We start from the raw sequence: 18,145 nt of genomic DNA, 5'->3' as shown, positions 1-18,145 counted from the left end.
TAACTTAGGAAGCCTACAGCCTGGACAAGTGCAAGTTTAGGACAGAAAATGGCTCAAAAAATGGCTATACAATTATATGTGCTGTATTGTGCTCCTGAGGTGATGACTACAGCTTGGATATCTCTGTGCTGGTGCTGCATAATCTGGCTCCTGCAGATCCATTTGTGTGTGTCCGCACTGCCCACCATGGTGTCTGGGTCTGGGAGGGCTTGTTATTAGCTCAGAGTTGGTCTCCTAAAGCAAAAAGATGGTGAAAGAAAGAGAGCTGGAGCATTGCAACTGTTCAGGTTACAGCACAGCCTCAGAAATGTTCTTTTGTCACATCTGAAGGCGTGATAAAGTGTAGTGCGGGGGGCTGCAGCAGAGAGGGGTGGGAGAGAACAGTATTTGAGCTGGCTTCTGTGCTGGACCCAGGATGCGGTGACTCTTAACCTTGCATCAGAGCAGCTATCGGGAATAAATGTTTAGTTTGCCCTTGCCGAGGGACTTTGTGAGCCAGCTGCAAGCTATGTTCAGCACACAGTAATGGTACTAGTGCCATTTCTTATATTGTCTATGGAATGCAAGGACATTTCATTCATCCATTTATTGACTGTAGTCCGTTTTTATTCAGTTGCAATTTCATTGTCTTCAGTTTTTTATATGATGGCTCTGAAGACTCCTTGCATTTATTCCTTCTTTCCTGCCACCCACATTTCCCTTTCATTCTTATGTGTTTAGTGCACAAAATGGAAGAGAAGAGACACTGAGTTCCCTCCATGTATTTGGAGAGAATTTCGTACTGTTTTGCAAATGGAGCTGCCCCCACCTTGCTTTTATTCCCATTACTTAACTGTTCACTGTGTTTGCAGATGGGATGTCCTTCTGCCTTCCCCTTGAGCCTGGGTAGAGTCACTGGTGTTTGTTCTTTCTGAAAGGTGCTTTTGCTTCTGACCTATTTTTTGCTGAATACAACCTGTAATTGTATATTCATGTGAAATTCCACCGTGCCATTATATGCTCCGTGTGTGGGTGTGTATGCCAGTGACAGGACAAGAAGTGAACCACTTGTAGGATTGGGGTCTTCTGGAATTTTTTTCTTTCACACTTTTAGTATTCATCTGTTTTCACTGACTGATTGAATTTCAGTGAGTTGGAAGTGAACATTCTGCATAAGGAAGGTTTCTGATTCACTGAAGGACCTGGCTGCACCTTAGCAGCTGAGAATAGGTGGTAGCATGAAAGTTGGGAGTAGTGCATTTCGGTGATCTGTTCCTTTTCTCTGCATTACTCCTTACAATATACTTGCTAGTAATACTTCATAAATGGCAGATTTCAATCTGTATTTGGACTGAAATCTGAACCAAATTATGACCAGCCTTCCCATTCTCCCACCATCTATCTGACAAGTGGTATCCCCCTCGTATTCCTAAACTTCTTACCATTTTTGGGGGGTGTCTGCACAGCCCTGCAGAGATTCTCAGCAGTAAAGGCTGCATGTGGTGTCAGAGCGGCCATGCTCCTGCTTGCCTGATGAATGCTAGTATTGCTACCTAGTGGGCTCTAGTAAAAACTAGCTGACATTAATATGTTTCTCCAGTGGACATGCGTGAAAAATTGATTATCTGTGCACTAAATCAGTTTTCAGCCTTTTCTTGGTAAATTAGTCCAAGTTCTTAGGATTTGTGTTTAGGTTCATACGAAATTTTCCGAAGAAAACCATTCTGTCTTGGCAACCTGTTACATTTTCTGGCACCTCCATGAACAGCTTGGTTTCTCTTCTGTTTACGTCCTTTTTAAATATTTGGTATGATAATATCTTCTGTTTAATTCCTTAATTCCACAGCAAGGCTGATGAGATGGGTCAGCTGTGTTTTTCAAGCTGTATATACATTTATTTTCCTGTATTTAGTTTGTAATTCTTCCATGTAAGTAACCAACTAGAGAGGGAAGGCTCTCTTTAAATGTTTTTCTTTCTGTTACAGCACTCAAATGTAGGTATGGTATGCCACAAACACTGTGAGTTCAACTGATAGCAAATAATCTGCATCAAATCTGGCTGACAGAAAAATGCTCTTTAAATCCACTTTATACTTTAAGAATGTCCTACTTAGGGTTTCACACGATTTAGTGAACAAACATCTTGGCTCACTGCTGAAAGGGAACAGCCCTGATTTCTTCTCCCCTTCCCCATAAGATCCTGTCACATCACTTGTGCTGGCTGCAGTGTATTTTTGAACATTTTGGTGGTGGCAGAGGGAGAGGGGATCATTTTATGCCATTTTAATTGGTCGAATTGTCTCAATGAAGGGTCTGACAAAAGCCAGATCTGATGTGAGGGAGGAGCAGGATCCTTGAATGATGGCCAGGAATGGGCTGGGAAGAAGGAAAATGTTAGAGGGAGAGAAGAGGAATGAAACTTGCCCTTTTAGCAGCCGTGAGCTGTTATGTTCCTCAGTTGCACGTGAAACTGTCTTAGGCTGATGTGGAATAAACTTGTTGGCAAAGTCTGTTGATTGCAGTCACAAATGGAGAAGGGATGTTTTACCTACTGTCTAGTCTGTGTGAGAGAGGCAGGGCAAACGCAAGGGAATAAGAGTGGGATGTATATGTGAGAGGAGTACATGCGCATGAGTTGTGTTACCATTGCTTTTAAAAGTGCACCGGTTCCTTTGGAAGCATGTTGAGATGTTGTTTTTTGTTAATTGCTATAATTTAAGTAATGCAACTCTGTGAATGATACCAGGTTACGTTCAAGCCCATCCTACCTGCCCAGCTGTCACAGAAGAAACCATCACAGAAGAAAAGTCATTTCAAGTGACCCAAGCACCTGCAGGCTTCACTTGAAACAATGTTATTGTGAATATGGTTTCACATTCAGTCTTGCAAAATGGGATGGCCCTTTTTCCTGCTTGAACCATACCAGTTATTCCTGTCTTTTCCTTTACAAACTGGGCAAAAAACAAAATGATGAATTTTCAGCTGAGTTAGTCCCATCATGGATTCATCAAGTAGTTAAACAGTTATTTATGCCACACAGAAACAATGGTAGGAATGAGCAAGAGACTGAAAAGCAGAACTCCCCTTTACGGTAGCAACCTATGCTTTGGTCTGGCAAAGATGACCATGAACCATAGGTTTGGATTGGGTCTTCAGATACTTTTTGGCAGGAGGGTCTGCTTAAGGAGCTACTGCCCCTACAGTGACCTTCAGCTGTGCTGCAGGCGAGAGTGCTGGGTGAATTGCATTGGAGAGTTAACTTCAACTGAAATCCTTTTCTCATTTGGGGTGGTGTGTTTGTTTGCTTTGGTTTTTGTTTTTTTACATTCCTATCAGTTCCCCGTTCTAATTTCCCCACATGATCTCAGCAACAATAGTACATGCCCAGCTAAGCTTGTCACTTCCTAATGTTTATTTTGGAGGGTGCTGCTCTTACGTTCCAGCTTACTGGAGGACGATGGGGTTGCTCATTGCCTGCCCACCCCTTCCATGTTATTGGTACAACTCTCTGTGCGGCTATGTGGTAACTTGGGTTAGGGAACTGATCCAGATTAAAAATAACCCGTGTGTAACTTTTTTTAATGCATCAGAAGAAGGATGTCTGCCCACAGTAAAATACCACTGCTGCTCTGCAGAGGAAGTGATATCTGATGACATTGTCTTTGTATAGGTCATTCCACCTGACGATGAGTAAATGATGCAAAGTATGGACATTCCCTTAGATTCTAGTTTTCTTAGGCCAGTTTCATTGGCATCCAACCTCATATAATTGTGGATTGCTGAAGACAGAGGTGGTCAAGCTCTAATTTTCCCCTCCCTGGCTTGCTTCCTTTTCCTCCTCGAGCATCCTAGAGACTGTACAGCAAGGTGAGTTGTCTTGTATCAGAATCATGACTTGAACCAACTCTGGATATTTTTTCCCCTCCTTTTTTTGGTGAATGGAGGAGGGAGGAAGAGAGGTAACTTTTTAAAGATTTGCTTGTTGACTGTGCTGCTGTATGTTGGTAGATCGAATGTAGGGGAAGTGTTGGGAGCACACATGCTAGATGGTATGTGTGGAACTGCCCCTTTGTGGCCATTTAGTTTCACTAGTTTATGCATAGCCTGAAACCACACCACTGGTGTAACTTGGTTTATTTATGCTAGCTTCTATGATCCTTGAGTAGGGGCAGGTAAATAGCATGCAGAAAACCTTCCTCTTCTTAGGATTGTTAGCCAAACTACCAGCGCTTTTTCATGGGAAGTGCTGTTCTCAAATTCTAATGTAAAAAATTATAGGAAAGTCTCCCTGTTTCCAACAACTCCCCAGAAACGGAATTTTATCACAAGATTAACTACCCTGGTATTTTTTTCTAAAACTATACAGTCCTATCATCCCAAGAAAAAGAATGTCAATAATTATGCCCGTCTGTCTTAACTCTCACCTTATTAAAGCTTTCGGTGACTAAAAATGGACTTAAATTCCCTATTGAGTCACTCCAATGGTATATCTAACCTCATATCCTGTCTCTAACCATGCCAGTAGCAGGATGTGAGTTAAGGTTGTGAACCTAGTTGCTTTCTGTGATCTGCTCCCTTCATATTTCCTCAGCATTCATACTTATACTGCAGATGTTAGAGGTTACATCTGCACTTAGTCCCTTTAGTACGCGTATATGGGCCGTGTGTTTTTTAATCTTTCTTTGAACCTGCTGAAACTGCCTGTCTTCACAACGTCCTGTGGCAGCAAGCTCAAGAAGTTCACTGCCTGCTGAATGAAGAGATGTATTCTTTATCTGTTTTAAACTGATCTCTTACTGCTTTCATCAAGTACCCCCAGTTTTCATTTTGCAGAATTTGGTAAGTTTTGTATTCAGCTTGACCACTGCTTTCATGGTTTTGTAAACTTTGATCATAATTCCTCTTGACCTTTTTCTGTCCAAACTGAAGAGTCCTTGCCTTGTAAGACAGCAGCTCATTCCCCTTGATCATTTCACTTGCCCTTCTCTGAGATTCTCTGATTCTGTGTCTGTATAAGATGAATATCAGAACTGCGCACAGTACCCTGCATGTGGGTGCATTAAGTTTTTTCTATGGTGCCAGAATTATGCCCTCTGCCTAGTTCACAGTCTTGGTTCTGATGATGCCCAATGTTTTCTGACTGCTGCAGCACATTTAGTCAGTGATTTAAGACAGACCTGTCAACAAGGACTCCACATCTTTCCTGAGTTGTAACTTAAAAATTAACTCTACCATCTATCTCTCTATCCTTATTTACTGTTTGCCCAAACTCACTTTGGTGAAAATGTTACGGAGTTGTGAACTTAAAATGTATTTCAGAGCTCTAATTTTTTGTTGTGTCAACTTGGAGGAAGATGTAATAAAATAATAATAATATGGAAATAGGGAAGAATCAGTTACTTTGGAATGTAAATGTGTAAAGATTTTTGAATTTCTTAGCTGTTATTCTTTGGCCAGGTTAGAGAGGTCTATGAAGAAAAATGCCTGGACAAGGCTAAAAAAAATAAGCGCTGAGTGAGCTATAACCACAAGACCTGATGCTTCTAGGTCTTCCTCAAATATGTTAGGAAAACATTCCATCCCAACCAGTTGCAGCAAACTGAGTCATGAGGCATTTTGCTGGGTATAACAGATTATTAAAATGATAGGACAAATACATGACAAAATAAACTTTAATCTTGCTTGGATAGTTTTCCTGAGTGTCTCTCCAGCAAAGTTCTGAATAACTGGCTTGGCTGTTTTGATAGGATCTTTTGAAGGCAAATGCACATACCTTTGTCCCTCTCCATGGTTTGGGAGACACTTAATGCTCTGGGCCTGCTTTTTAAATGGCTTCCTCTGTGCAAGTCTCGTTTGTGTGTTTTGGGCAAAGTACGCTGTGGCACGATAAAGGCAAAGCTTCAAGAAGGAACAGACCTAGTGGCAGATAACATAGGTTCATGGAGCTCCAGCTGGTGGAGTTGGGAGGCAGAGAGCCTTATGATGGCAACATGAAGCAAACAGTCCTAGATATTTTCTACTACTTGCATTGTTTTGTTGTTTGTGTTTTCACAATGGTATTTGTGTGTCTGGTGAAAACTCAGCTTGGAAGGTGTCACACAGGAGCAGGATGCTTGGAAATACTGCATATTCAGTTAGAACAAAATCATCTTGTGAGTGTAGACTCTTGTTGGATATAATATTGCAACTGGGGCTTATTTGTATCCATAATGCAACTGCTGTCTTATTCCCAAGTGGCATTTATAAAGAATCTATTTATCTGTCACAGAGTTTCTTGAGGAGGTCTGTATTTTGGATAGTGCTGTTTAAGTAGTTTCCTCTCTGTCCAGGAATAAGCTTTCGTAATCCAGGTCAACAGCATGAGCAATACCTGCATACCTAATATACATGTGAGAAATAGATCAGGAATGTCTTGGAGGAAGAGAGAGTTTTTTGTTTTTTTGTTTTTTTTTCTTTTCCATCTTAGGGGGTGGTGCACCCTGTCCCGAATAACAGTGGTGCTTAAGAGTATGAATGCTAAAGGCAGGCTGTTTTGTTGGAACAACATTCTGTTATCCTAGGAGAGAACTCCCCAGGACACGGTCCCTAATACTAAGGAGATTAACTGTGTATAAATGTTGCAATTGAAATTAACTGGCATGCTGAATACTGCATCTCACAGTTAATGTGGGAAATCCTCTTGGCTTAATTGTATGCTTACAGGCTGTTTCTTGGTAGGTGCTTAAGTCATTATTTAGAGTGGATAAACAAAATTGGATTTTTGATTGGAGAACAGCTAACCCTTTTAAAGTTTTGGTTAGCCTGCTGTGTTAGAAACTTGATGCTTTGAATACTTTCAGGTAAAAGGCATGGGCAGTTTTCCTTAAGCCTTTGTCTAAACCAGGATTTGAAGACTAGCTGTCTGTGTCTCTTGATAGCAGTGATTAAATTTACAGTATCGGGCAGACTTGTGTTACGCGCTTTGCTCTGAGCCAGGCGTGATTAGAGAGAGAAAAGTCTTGGCTTTCCATGTGCTGTGGGCTCTGACATGTGTTGGAGCTTTGGGTTTGAAAGCTTTGGTGTCTCAGACTCTTTTTGGTAAATGAGCAGAAAGATCCCAGACAAAACCGCCAGCGATGCTTTTGTGTACTACGTAGCTTGTTTCGCTCTGCTATTTTCTGTGTAACCTGATGACATACAGTCACTCTGGAGAATGCTTTTGTTGTTTATCTGTATGTAGTGTCTGAACTTCAGCAAGGTTTCTAAAACTAGAAAAAATGTTATCAGCTTCTCCCTTCCCCCTTGTTTTTAAAGTCCTCTGACTACAGAGGAATAGCATATTTATTTAACAGGTATTTTCCACTTGCTAGCCTGGCTGTGGATTCAGCCTATGCACAAGCAAAATGTGTTCTTGCATCATTAGAGATTTGTTTTTAGCCTGCATGCTTGACTGTAGAGATTATTTCAGGTTAAGTCCAACTTTTTATGGGTTGGGGCTTCAACTTGTGACAAACCTATTATAGTTGAATAAGCTGTGGAATATGCTTTCAGCCTAAGCAACTGTAAGATAATGTAACTTTGGCTGTGGTGGACAGCTTGCTGCCACCAAAAAGGGGGAGGTGTAATTCTTCCTTATGCTTCCCTTGTTTCTTGTCTCCCCCATCCCTACCTTGCTACCAGCTGTGTGGTTTCACAGTCTGTCTTGTGTTAGCTCTGGGGCTGAACCCTTGCAGAGCTTGTTTCTGTATACTAACCCACCAGAAAACTCTCCCCTCTGTTCTTGGCAGTGCTGTTTTCTGCCAGGTTACTTAGTGAGACGGACCCATGGACACATCTGCTAAGTGTCGGGGCTGCTCCAAGCAGGGAACCCCACCCCAGCTAGGGCTGTTCAGTAAACTCCTCCTGTCTCCTGAGACCACAGCATTTAGCGTAGCCTCCTTACAGAAAGCTGAGTACCTTGTGTTTGCAGTGGACTAAGAGTGTTTGCTTGCTGTGAGAGATGCTTAAGAGAGATGCTTACTGTGGCCCAGATGAAGTGAGTTAACTTGTTAAACCACAGACTCATTTGTAACTGATTTGGTAGTTCATGCTAGTTAGTGCAAGAAATGTATGAGAAACTGAGCTGCTTTTAAACTCATTAAAGTTATGCTGTTGAAAAATAAACTGGTGTGAGTGCTCTTATTTATATTTAAGAATGGTTTATTTATCTTAGCTCCAGGCTTTTCCAGAGTGTCATCTGGCTTTCACTTTTGGATACACTTTGAACAATTTGTGTTGTCTGACTCCTTACCTGTTTTTAATGTTGTTGCATGCTGGGATTTGCTGCCTTCCAGCTGATGGACGTGTGTGCGTGTGTGTGCTCATGCATGTGTGTGTACGTGTGTGCATGCGTGCACATGCATACTCTGGCCTAACACAACACAGATCCAGTGGCTTACTTCCAACTCTTCATGGAGGTAGATTTAACCAAAGCTGTGTGACTGTCCTGAAGCAATTACTTTCATTCAGCTCCACACACCCAGGAGGTGATAACAGTTTAAGCCCCCACAGCTGTTTGTAAAGTGAGTTTGTTTCAATGCTGGTTAAAATTAAACTGCACAGATGCACTACGGCTGCTTCACGTGGGTGCCTTAGATGTGGTGTTCTGGCAGGCAGGCAGTAGCACGGCCGGGAGGGGGCTGCTGAGGGCTGATACGCTTGCTTGCATATTTAAGCAAAGCTCTGTAAAGAAAAAGAAAAAAAAAGAGAGAGAGAAAGAAAAAAAAAAGTCTCTTGTACATCCTGTGTTGTCTGACAGCTTAATTATTTCAGTGAAAGTGAAGGAGTGTTTGTGGGTGGAGAGTGATCTTGAGGATAGTGAGAACCAATCTTAGGGAGGACTTGGGTACCGGGAAAGAGACAATGTAATGGGTTTTATTTTGGGACTGCTTGACCTGGTTTCAAGCAGGACTCATCCTGTTTTTAGCATCTTGGATTTGAGATGTATCTGATTGGGAGCAGGAAGGATGAAAGGAAACTGGGAAGAATTGCCCAAAAAGAAATGCAGGCTGATTTGTTTGGCCACATGTCAGTCTGCAGAAAGCCTGCAGCGTGGTCTTTAGAGCCGCTTTACCAGGAAAGAAGATTTTTCGTTTAAAACACTTGATTTAACTCTCATCTCTCAGACTATTATGGATTCTTCAGATTCCTCTGAGGTATTAGGATATGGGCCCGTGAACAAGCTGCTGAGCCATAAGCTAAGGTGCGAGTGTGCATTGCGCTGAGGATGTGTGGTCCTGTGGGGAGCGTGAGGCAGCTCGCTCTAAGAGGGGGAAGCTCTGCTGCGCTAACCACAGGGTAAGACCCTGCGCATGGGCGCTGACCACAAGGTTGTAAGTGCGCTGTAAGTGCCCACCATGGCTTACACCACGGTAGCTTTTTCATCTGCCCATAGCCTTAGTTTAATTGAACATCTTATGCGAGCTTAACCAGAAGAAAATGTTTAATGCCTCCTCCTTCTGCCAGCAGGGTAAGGAGAATAACTTAGGGCATGTTTGAATTTTACTTAGCGCTTAACAGCAGTGCTTTTTGACTTTGCAGAGTCGCAGTGGCAGAGCTCAGTGGCTGGTTCCAGTGGTTTAAGTCGGCATGTTCTTGTTATAGAAAATGGAGAGCCAGTGGGATAAAATTTAAATGCTGCAGATGTTTAATGACAGGTTTCAGCAAACTTACGAACTCCTCAACTACGTAGCACAAAATCGGAGCCAGACATCATGGCCAGTTGCTCGTCTGTTACATAGGATATTTCAAAGAAATACTCAGAAGTTGCCAATGGAAGCTGAACTTTGAAAAATATGAAGTAATTCTTGCAATGGTTCAGATCTGTTAAATACCATGTGAAGAGCCACCTATTGCTTGAGGCCAGTGTTAGCATGCCTAAATGGGGAAAATGTTGTATACATGTTAGCCTGCGTGTGGAAAGGCAGAAGCTTTTGCACAGAGGCAAGGGGAAGCACTGCTGCTGGTTTAGTATGGGTTCTGTTCAATGCCTGTTTTGTGTCTGAGTCTTAAAGAAAACCTTTTGGATTTTTCTCTTTCAGAATCGTAATGAGATAAAGAATGGTGCAATCCTGCGATTAACAACGTCTCCAGTGAGTTACCTTTCTGTTCATCTCTTCCTTTGCAAAGTGAAAAGTAAAGATTTGATTAGTAGAATTGCAATGGAGTGATGTGGGCAGGGCTTGTTTTTGTTGTTGATTTTGTTCTTAGCTGTAGCCATGTTGTATCCCACAGTCTTGCTGGAAAGGAGGATGATAGTGCAGTCACAAGATGACTGTGTTGATGTATGTGTTGATCCCTTTTTTTGAGTTACAGGGGCAGGAATGGAGTCTCCGAGTGAAATTTCATGGTGGGGCTGGCACAGCTGGGTGTTTTTCCATCTCTCACATCTCTCCCACTGGAGATAGCTTTTGTGTCCAAGGTACCTCTGCTTACCTGCTGGCATTGCAGCCTCACTCATGTGGTCCTTTCCTGCCCCTAGCTCAGAGTTGGGAGAAGGGGCTGGTGGTTGAATAAGGGAGAGCTCTTCTGGGCAGCTCAGGTCAGAGCTTTCCTCCTGTCTAGGCTTCTGCTGAGTGAGCAGCAGATGTGATGTTGAGCTTTTGCTGTTTTTATTTTGTTTCATGTTTTTTCAATGCTACCTCCCTGACAACTCCTGAAGAAGCATGGCAGAGTCACTGGTTGCCTTGTAATGGCCTGTTCTCCTGCTGAGTTGAGCAGTGCTATTACCATGTGCTGAAAGCCTTTATTAACCCCAGAAGACATATGTCTTGGGCAGCAGCGATCACACTTCCTTACTCATGAATGTAGCATGTCATTAAAATGGTTTGCTTCTGTATGGTGATGTTTTAGCCTCTGCAGATTCAAAGCATTCTTATGGGCAAATTTTGTCTTTGTTATTTTGCCACTCACTTGAACAGGCAGAGCTGGGGTGGTTTAACTTTTGGCTTCTGCTGAACCTGCCAAAAGTGTGCTTCAGTTACTGCCATGAATGTGGAAATTCGTCTACCTAAAAGCTGCACAGAGACCACAGATCCATTTTGGATGGATCACTATTCAGCTAGTAGACCCTAGCCTCAAAGTAAAGAAGCAAGAAGCGTATGATGCTACTAATTTTCCAGGTCCTCCAGACATGGAATGCATTCCCACTCCTCCCCAGCCTGCTTAACTTGATGAAAGCATAGGCCAGACTTAGGAGGTAGCTGAATTTGTAAGCAGGTTCATGTGTAAGTAGAAGTTGAAGAAGTCAGTATAAAAACATATGTATACGTTGTTTTTGATTGTGTCTGCAGAATTATTCTACAAGAGTATAACTTCTTAATAGAAAGCACATCTAAGTAGTAACCAACTGGGGAAAGATGAGATACTTCCCATTATCATTTATCATCTTTTTTCAGTGGTCATATACAGACATTTACAGCCATAACAGTAAACAGCTGTTTAAGATCATGGCACTGTCAGAATCTGTGCGACTGCAGAGCCTCTTGCTGTATGTCACCAGAACAGCCTAGTGCATGGGAAGCCACTCCCCTGTGAATTAAAACCGGTTTAGTGGATCTTCCTCAGAAATGGACAGTCCCAGCACCAGCTCTTTCTAACCCTTGAGATTGCTTAAGAACAAATATCCACTCCACTGAGAAAGGGCTAGCTACTGCCCAAATTTGGGATCTCATGAAGTCAAAACAACATCTGTGGTTCATCAAGAAGCAGCGTGGTCCAAGCTTGCTGCATCATTCTTTTCTGTAACCACAGCAGTGACTCATGGTATCCTTCCCTGTCTCAAAACCCGCAACTGGTTGCACCATGCAAAACTGTAGTGAGGTTGTGCTGTGGCTGATCTGTGGAAATGGCTGTCTGTGTATCTTCATGATCACTTGTGGAATTGGAAATGTGACTCGCAAAGAAAAGATGAACTTGGGATTTACAACACTTCCTACTAATAGCTACGGGTAGGAAGGTAGGATTTTTGTACAAGTCTTCTGCTTTTTCTGTTCCTTTGCCTTATGTTCAGCCAGCCAAGACAGGGGTTTTCAGGATATGAGATTATTACCCGGTTATGCATCACTCTGGCCTACATTTGTGGATTTATTCCTAAAGGCCCTATTCTTCCATCCTGTCATGAGCTAGAAGGCCAGTCTACTTTCTAGTCTTCAATATTGTTATTTCTCCACAAACCAGTACTTACTGTCAAACTTTAAAAACAACAACAACAGCAAAAAAACCTTTTGTCATTTTTTCCCCAAAATCAGGGGAGTAGTCTGGGCGGAGGTTTGAAAGGACTGGATTGTTTTTATGCCAGATTAAAATATTTGTATTCTTCAAATTGTAGACATCAAATGAAGCTCTGGGTGTTCCCACCCTAGAATAGTATCTTTGCTTTTAAGGTGCTGTTGAAGTGGTCATCATAGAGATACCTAAAATAGACAGATTAAAGGCTTGCAAGCTGTGGTTTTCATGCTGGTGACCCACACAAGGCTTGTCATTTACCCTGAAAAGCTAACCGGCCATCTGTTTCCGTTTTTCCTCTGAAATTCTGTCTGAGAGCAACAGTAGTTGGAGGAGATAATGTGAAGAACAGACTGCGTGATATATTCTTGCAAAATGGGGAAGATGCTTTCCTAGCTGCTTGAGCTGGGTGGGAAATGTTTTTCTCATCCTGTGAAAATGTTAAGATTCTGAAATTCCCCCCCCCCCCCTTTTTTTCCTTTTCCTGTCCTGCATCAGGATAAAAGTGAAACTATCTCCTCCTTCCCCCAGAAATTGAAAATCACACCAAAAACACTTTGGAGAAGCAGGGAAATTAGAAAAGAGGGAGAGGAATAATGAAAGAAAGGAAGAAGAGCCATGTGCAGGTTGTCTGGAGCTTTGGAACACTTCCTCGAGATGTGGCCATGTCATTCCAGAGTTGCCATAACCATAGTCTTTCCTTCCTATTGTGGGCGAAAAATCTGTCCTGAACTCAAAAAGCCTTTTGAGGAAACACTTTTCCTTGAGGGGTAGTGAGAGATAATTTTGACCAATTCTGAAGATTGCATATACCTGAAACGCTTTTCTAATCTTAACTGAATCTTAACACTGAAGATTGGTTGAGAAGGATGAGATGTGATCTTTTAGAGTTCTGTTGTCATTAGCCTCAACATTCATATTCCTCATGTATCCAGAGCAGATACTATTAAAGATTAAAAGGAAAAATAGTTTCATCTAGAAGACAGGTAGCATTTTTGGATTTGCTCCTTTAAATTAGGATTAGAAATCTAACTCAAATCTAAGTGTTAAACAGTTTCTCTTTTTTTATCTCAAAATTAGATTTTGTGTGTGTGTATAGAGCCCTTTTTTCTCTCAATCATTGTGACATTGCATTAGCAGAACTGCAGTTGTGGTGCGCTGCTAAATTCATTATAAATGCTTGCCTTTGGAGATTTATAACTTGTCTATTTTAAACTTCTTTGAGTTAGAACTTCACAAACGCCAGTCGTCAGGCCTGGTGGGAATTTGAACTGCCTCTTTGTTTCCGTAGGTCTGTTTGCAAAGTTTGTGTGATTCTCTGAAAGGCTGTTTTTTTCTAAACAATGCTATTTTTTTCTCTATAAACCACTCTCCACACAGACACTCTGTTTCCTAGGTAACTCGAACACAGATTGAATTTCTCTCATATTATCTTTTTCTTCCATATCATCTTCCTTATTTATTTTTACTCTCCTATCATCTTTCTTAACAATTCTTTGTGCTATTGTGTTTTTACTGTTTTCCATGACCTATTTTCCCCCTTTGTCCATTTGCATTTCTGAAGGGACTCATACGTTTCTTCTTCAACTTTTTTTTTTTTTTAAAACATATGTGAGTGTGAAATGCCAAATTGTTACTGTCTGTTTTGTGATACCCATATTCCAGTGGCTGGTGGGTAGGTGTATAAATGAGCTGTAATTGGTCCTGAGTGTGAGACTATTCCAAAAGGACAGTTCGGTCCTGCAATGCAGCAAGCAGAACTGAACCTTTTATTGTATGCAGCTGTAGATTTTTTTTGATCAGGTCTTGCAAATCCTCCTTCTAATGACTAATTATTTTGAGAAGTTACTAAAATACTGGGAAGATTCAGCTGATGGGATGGCTCTATCTCTTTTCTTAATTTAATGGTTTTCAAACAGAATTGATCATCTGAGCAGCGCTAGCTGTTTATTCAAAAGTAGCTTTTTGCATAGTTAGGAAAACATGGTTTGCTCATGAACTATACACTTTAAATATTCAGTCAATGGATAACCTCTTCTAACGTGGTATTTATGGTGCCTGATCATTAGCTTTTGTCGCATGAACATAGTATTTTTTGTCTCCTGGCTGGAGATTGGTTAAGTTCTCAACCTGTAAATTGTTTATAGACAGTGATATTAACTTTTCTAGCATGATCACTCATATAAATAGAGATGTTCACTGGTAGTCACTATAGTATTTTCCTTGGATGCTTTTACATACATGAACAGCTTTTTTTCATCATGCCTGTCCTTATAGATCACACGTAAAAGGAATTGTAGGGTTTTTTAACTCATCTCTACTTGCGCATCTAAATCTTCTGTCTTTAATAAGTAAGAATTTGGGGGTCTGGTCTGGAATCTTCAGTCTGTGGTTACGTAAATCTGTGCTCAACTGACTTAATCTTCATAAAGCTCAATAAATGCAAACATATGTGCTGATTAAGTCTATGGTTGTAATTACATGTATCTTGTAATTGTGAATTAGTTGTTATTAAAACCTATAGCAGGTGCACAGATCATTGAAGTCAGTGAGTGAATTTGATATGTGTTTGCGCATGACACAGGAGGAAGATTTGGGAAGGGAGGTTGCTTTAATTTTTTATAGGTAAAGGTTTAAGCTCACGTTTACAGATTTCTGAAGTCATATTGTGAATAGTAAGAAAAAATCATTATTTCAAATGAAATGGGAGGAAAAAAACAATCAGTGCTCCTCTTGAAAATATTTGTAAGTGACTACTGACTGCATAAACTCTTAGGTACATGTGTATAATACATCCGTGCAAGCATCTGTAATGCTTATCATTGATTTTCTGTCTCCAAATGTGACCATTTCCCTGTTCTTCTGTTTCTACCCCTATAACTGGGTATAGCGATTCCATAGGATTCTCGTCTATTATTTGTAGAGTTTTAAATATAGAAATTGTGCTTGCTATTACTATAAAAATCTTAATGCCTTTGCTAATTAAAATTGAATCTCATTCCTTAGCTGGCATCAGATGCCACTCGATCTGACTGGGTTTGTTAAACCTGGTTTGCATGTAATGATGATTATGTAACATATCCACTCTTTCGTTATTTTCTGAAGTACACTGAGTTGAAGGTGAGGTGGCAGTAATAAGTGAGGAGAAAGTAACACTTTAAACCACCACAGCAGTTCATAAAGTGAGTTTGCTTCAACACTGATTTAAATTAAACCACACAACTGAACTTATTTGGTGCAAAATTGGTAGTAACTGATGGTCTGTGTGCCCTTTTTTTCCAAGCAGAAAGAGGAACAATGTGACAAACTTATCTACAGGGCAAGCCAAAATACTCTTATTTTATTTACTTTTTGTAGAGAATAAGGGATAAAACTGTGATCACATAATGGTAAAACAGCTACAGACAACTTAAATCAATACAGTCCTAATTTCTCCTGTAGCACATTAATATTTGACAGCATTTGGAATCCATGTCCTCCCTTCTGCGCCAGTTCTCTGTATTTTGTATTCTGTACAGAAATCCTATGTGCATCTGTGTAGTAAGTAGTTTTCAAAGTCTGATGCACAAAGTGTTCAATGCCAAAGAAGTGATGAGTTCATCGGCAGAATCCCTTGTAGGATGATCTTGGGATTCCTAACCTCCAAAAGGCTATTTGAGTCTGTAAGCAAGTCACATCTTGGATTTGGGTCATTAGTTTTCTTTTTAAGCTGACAATCTCATCAAGCTGCTCCTCCTTTTAAGCACTGCTTAAGGGTAGCCTTCTCTGGCTGTCCTTGGAGCAAGTCATTTAAGACTATGCACACAGCTTATGCCTCTTGACAGCCTTTTGAAATGCTCAGGCTTTGACAGCACACATTTTACAAGCTTCCCTGTCTTCCTTCTTTTCTAAACCTGAGAGCAATTAATGCTGTCTTTCATTTACTTGAACAGCCACGTTTCTGTTAATTCTCTCATAATGGTTCTCCGTTGGGAAGGTTTTATATATTTATTTATTGTTCTTACCTGAATGATATTTTAATAAGAGCAGAGACATGGCAGCTAGCTCCACTGCTACTTTAATGAGCTGTGCTTTCTACTGTCCATCCACTGATGGATTGTAAATCATTAAAATAGTTCCCTGGTAAGCACTCAGAGCATGTTTCATCTGGGTTTCATTTTTTAATGCAGTCATAAGTGAGCTGTACATTCCATAAGCACGTATGAGTGCTATGGCAACAGGGGCTAGGAGGTTTGTGAGGACTGCATGGTATTCACTGAAGCAGTATTTTCACCCATCAGGCACTTGTGACAACAGGCAACATTACTTTTGGCCATGTTTCTGATGAGACATGTACCAGTATTTTTGCTGAAACAAATATTTGTTTACCCCTTTAATAAAGATCTGCTCTGCCAATATCAGTTCTTTTTTCTTCCAAGAATAGAAGGAACATGGTTTACTGGATGGAGTGGCTTGCAAAACTCATTTAATGTACATAAGGTACTGCTGTGTAGAGCTTCTGACCAGTTAAGCCCTATGATTTCTTTTTTCTTGCAGTCTTCTGACACTTTGCTGATGGAGCATTAGCATTGGCATAGCCAGACAATGCCTAGGATGCTACTAAGTTTTATTTTATGTTCAAAATAGAGTCGAAACACTTTCGTAACACAGAGACATTGCATTATAGTTTTTGTGCTCTACAGAGGGGAGCCAGTGGTCATGGATTTAGGATTACAGTTTGGTTTTCTCATTGTTAGTTGCAAAGCTGACTTCACAGAAATCAGGATTTCATATTTGGCTTTTGCCAAAATATGATATAACATATATCTGTTAAAAGGTTGGTCCTGCTCATGCTGCTGTTCTGCACTGTAGGTGAGCTGTTAATGGAAGTCCCTATGTTGGGGTTCTCAGTTTTCTGGGAGGTGGGATTAGTTTGTTCTTTTCATAGGTACTGGAAGTCTATCTGAGATGGCAGAAGTGGTTCACCAGCCCCAGGTGTCTGTGCTGGAGGCAGCAATCTCTCCCAGAGAGAAGGATGAACCTGACCAATAATAACCTGCTGTTAATGTGTGTGTGGATGAAGTGTTTACACAGCAGTATCAGATATAATCTGGACTGGTTCCCAGGAGGATGTTCCTCTGGCTCCACTCACAAATTCTCCGCTACTGGGCTACATAATGAGATTATCTTCTCCATATATCTGGCCATAGCTCTGCAGCCCAACCTTTACCCCCTCAGATTTGCTGGTTGAGCAGCTCAGGTGAGTACTGCTCAATCAGTGAACCAGGTATTTTGTTCATCTCCGCTGCCTTGGCTCATTTTCACCGAGTGCAGGAGCCTTCAGAGGACCTACTGCCTATGGAGAGCTGAAAGGATTGTCACCTTCAGTAGGTGAACAGTGGCAGACAGTGAGGGATGGGCTGGGGGTGGTGATCTTCCAGAGCCGCAGCAGGTGGAGGAGGACACATCAGGATATCTTAATGGACTTAAACTAGGTTTGTGCAGCCATTTCTGAAATCGGAGGAACGTAGCTGACTTGGCAGTATTGATGTTTTTCCAGAATGTTTTTCTTCTAAGAAACAAACTCAGGAATTCCTGGGCAGGATTTCAGGTGTTCCATGTTTTCTGAGAAATAGTAATGTTTTGAGGATGCCTTGCATGAGTGAATCTTCCTGTGTTACGATAGTGTGGAGTTTGAGAAGAAACAGCTCTGTAAAAGAGGTTGCTTGGTGAGCTACAAGTTGGCTGTTGAACTTCTGATTCTTGTAGTAAGAGTGGCTGCTCTGAATTTTTATAGGTGAATAGACCATGTTACTACTTTATTAAAACTTTTCTTTCTCCAGAGCAGGTGAAGGAAGGAGAGGGTTGGAAGAAGTATTTTGTGGTTATCCTGGAAGTTGGAAGATAATGGGATCTATTTTTATTTCTTCCTTGTGCTTTGACA

At 41.2% G+C, this 18,145-nt stretch overlaps 1 protein-coding gene across 11 annotated transcripts in view; it reads left to right on the top strand.

The window, feature by feature from the left end:
• The window catches only part of ELMO1 (engulfment and cell motility 1), a 309,392-nt gene that overhangs the window by 67,885 nt on the left and 223,362 nt on the right, over positions 1 to 18,145 (top strand). For 8 of the 11 annotated variants that reach the window (XM_064506561.1, XM_064506560.1, XM_064506559.1 and 5 more), the window contains one exon: positions 10,038 to 10,088. The exons of 1 other annotated variant lie outside the window; for it this stretch is intronic. In XM_064506561.1, the coding sequence (XP_064362631.1) occupies positions 10,038 to 10,088 (51 nt within the window). Of the gene's footprint in view, positions 1 to 3,544; positions 3,847 to 4,465; positions 4,819 to 10,037; positions 10,089 to 18,145 lie in introns of those variants that run through there. 2 more of the 11 variants (XM_064506570.1, XM_064506567.1) reach the window with 2 other exon arrangements.

This window comes from Dromaius novaehollandiae, chromosome 2 (assembly GCF_036370855.1).
Source record: "Dromaius novaehollandiae isolate bDroNov1 chromosome 2, bDroNov1.hap1, whole genome shotgun sequence".
Taxonomy (NCBI): domain Eukaryota; kingdom Metazoa; phylum Chordata; class Aves; order Casuariiformes; family Dromaiidae; genus Dromaius; species Dromaius novaehollandiae.
The sequence above is the reverse complement of the archived record's forward strand: the minus strand, read 5'-3'. Positions and strand labels throughout refer to the sequence as shown.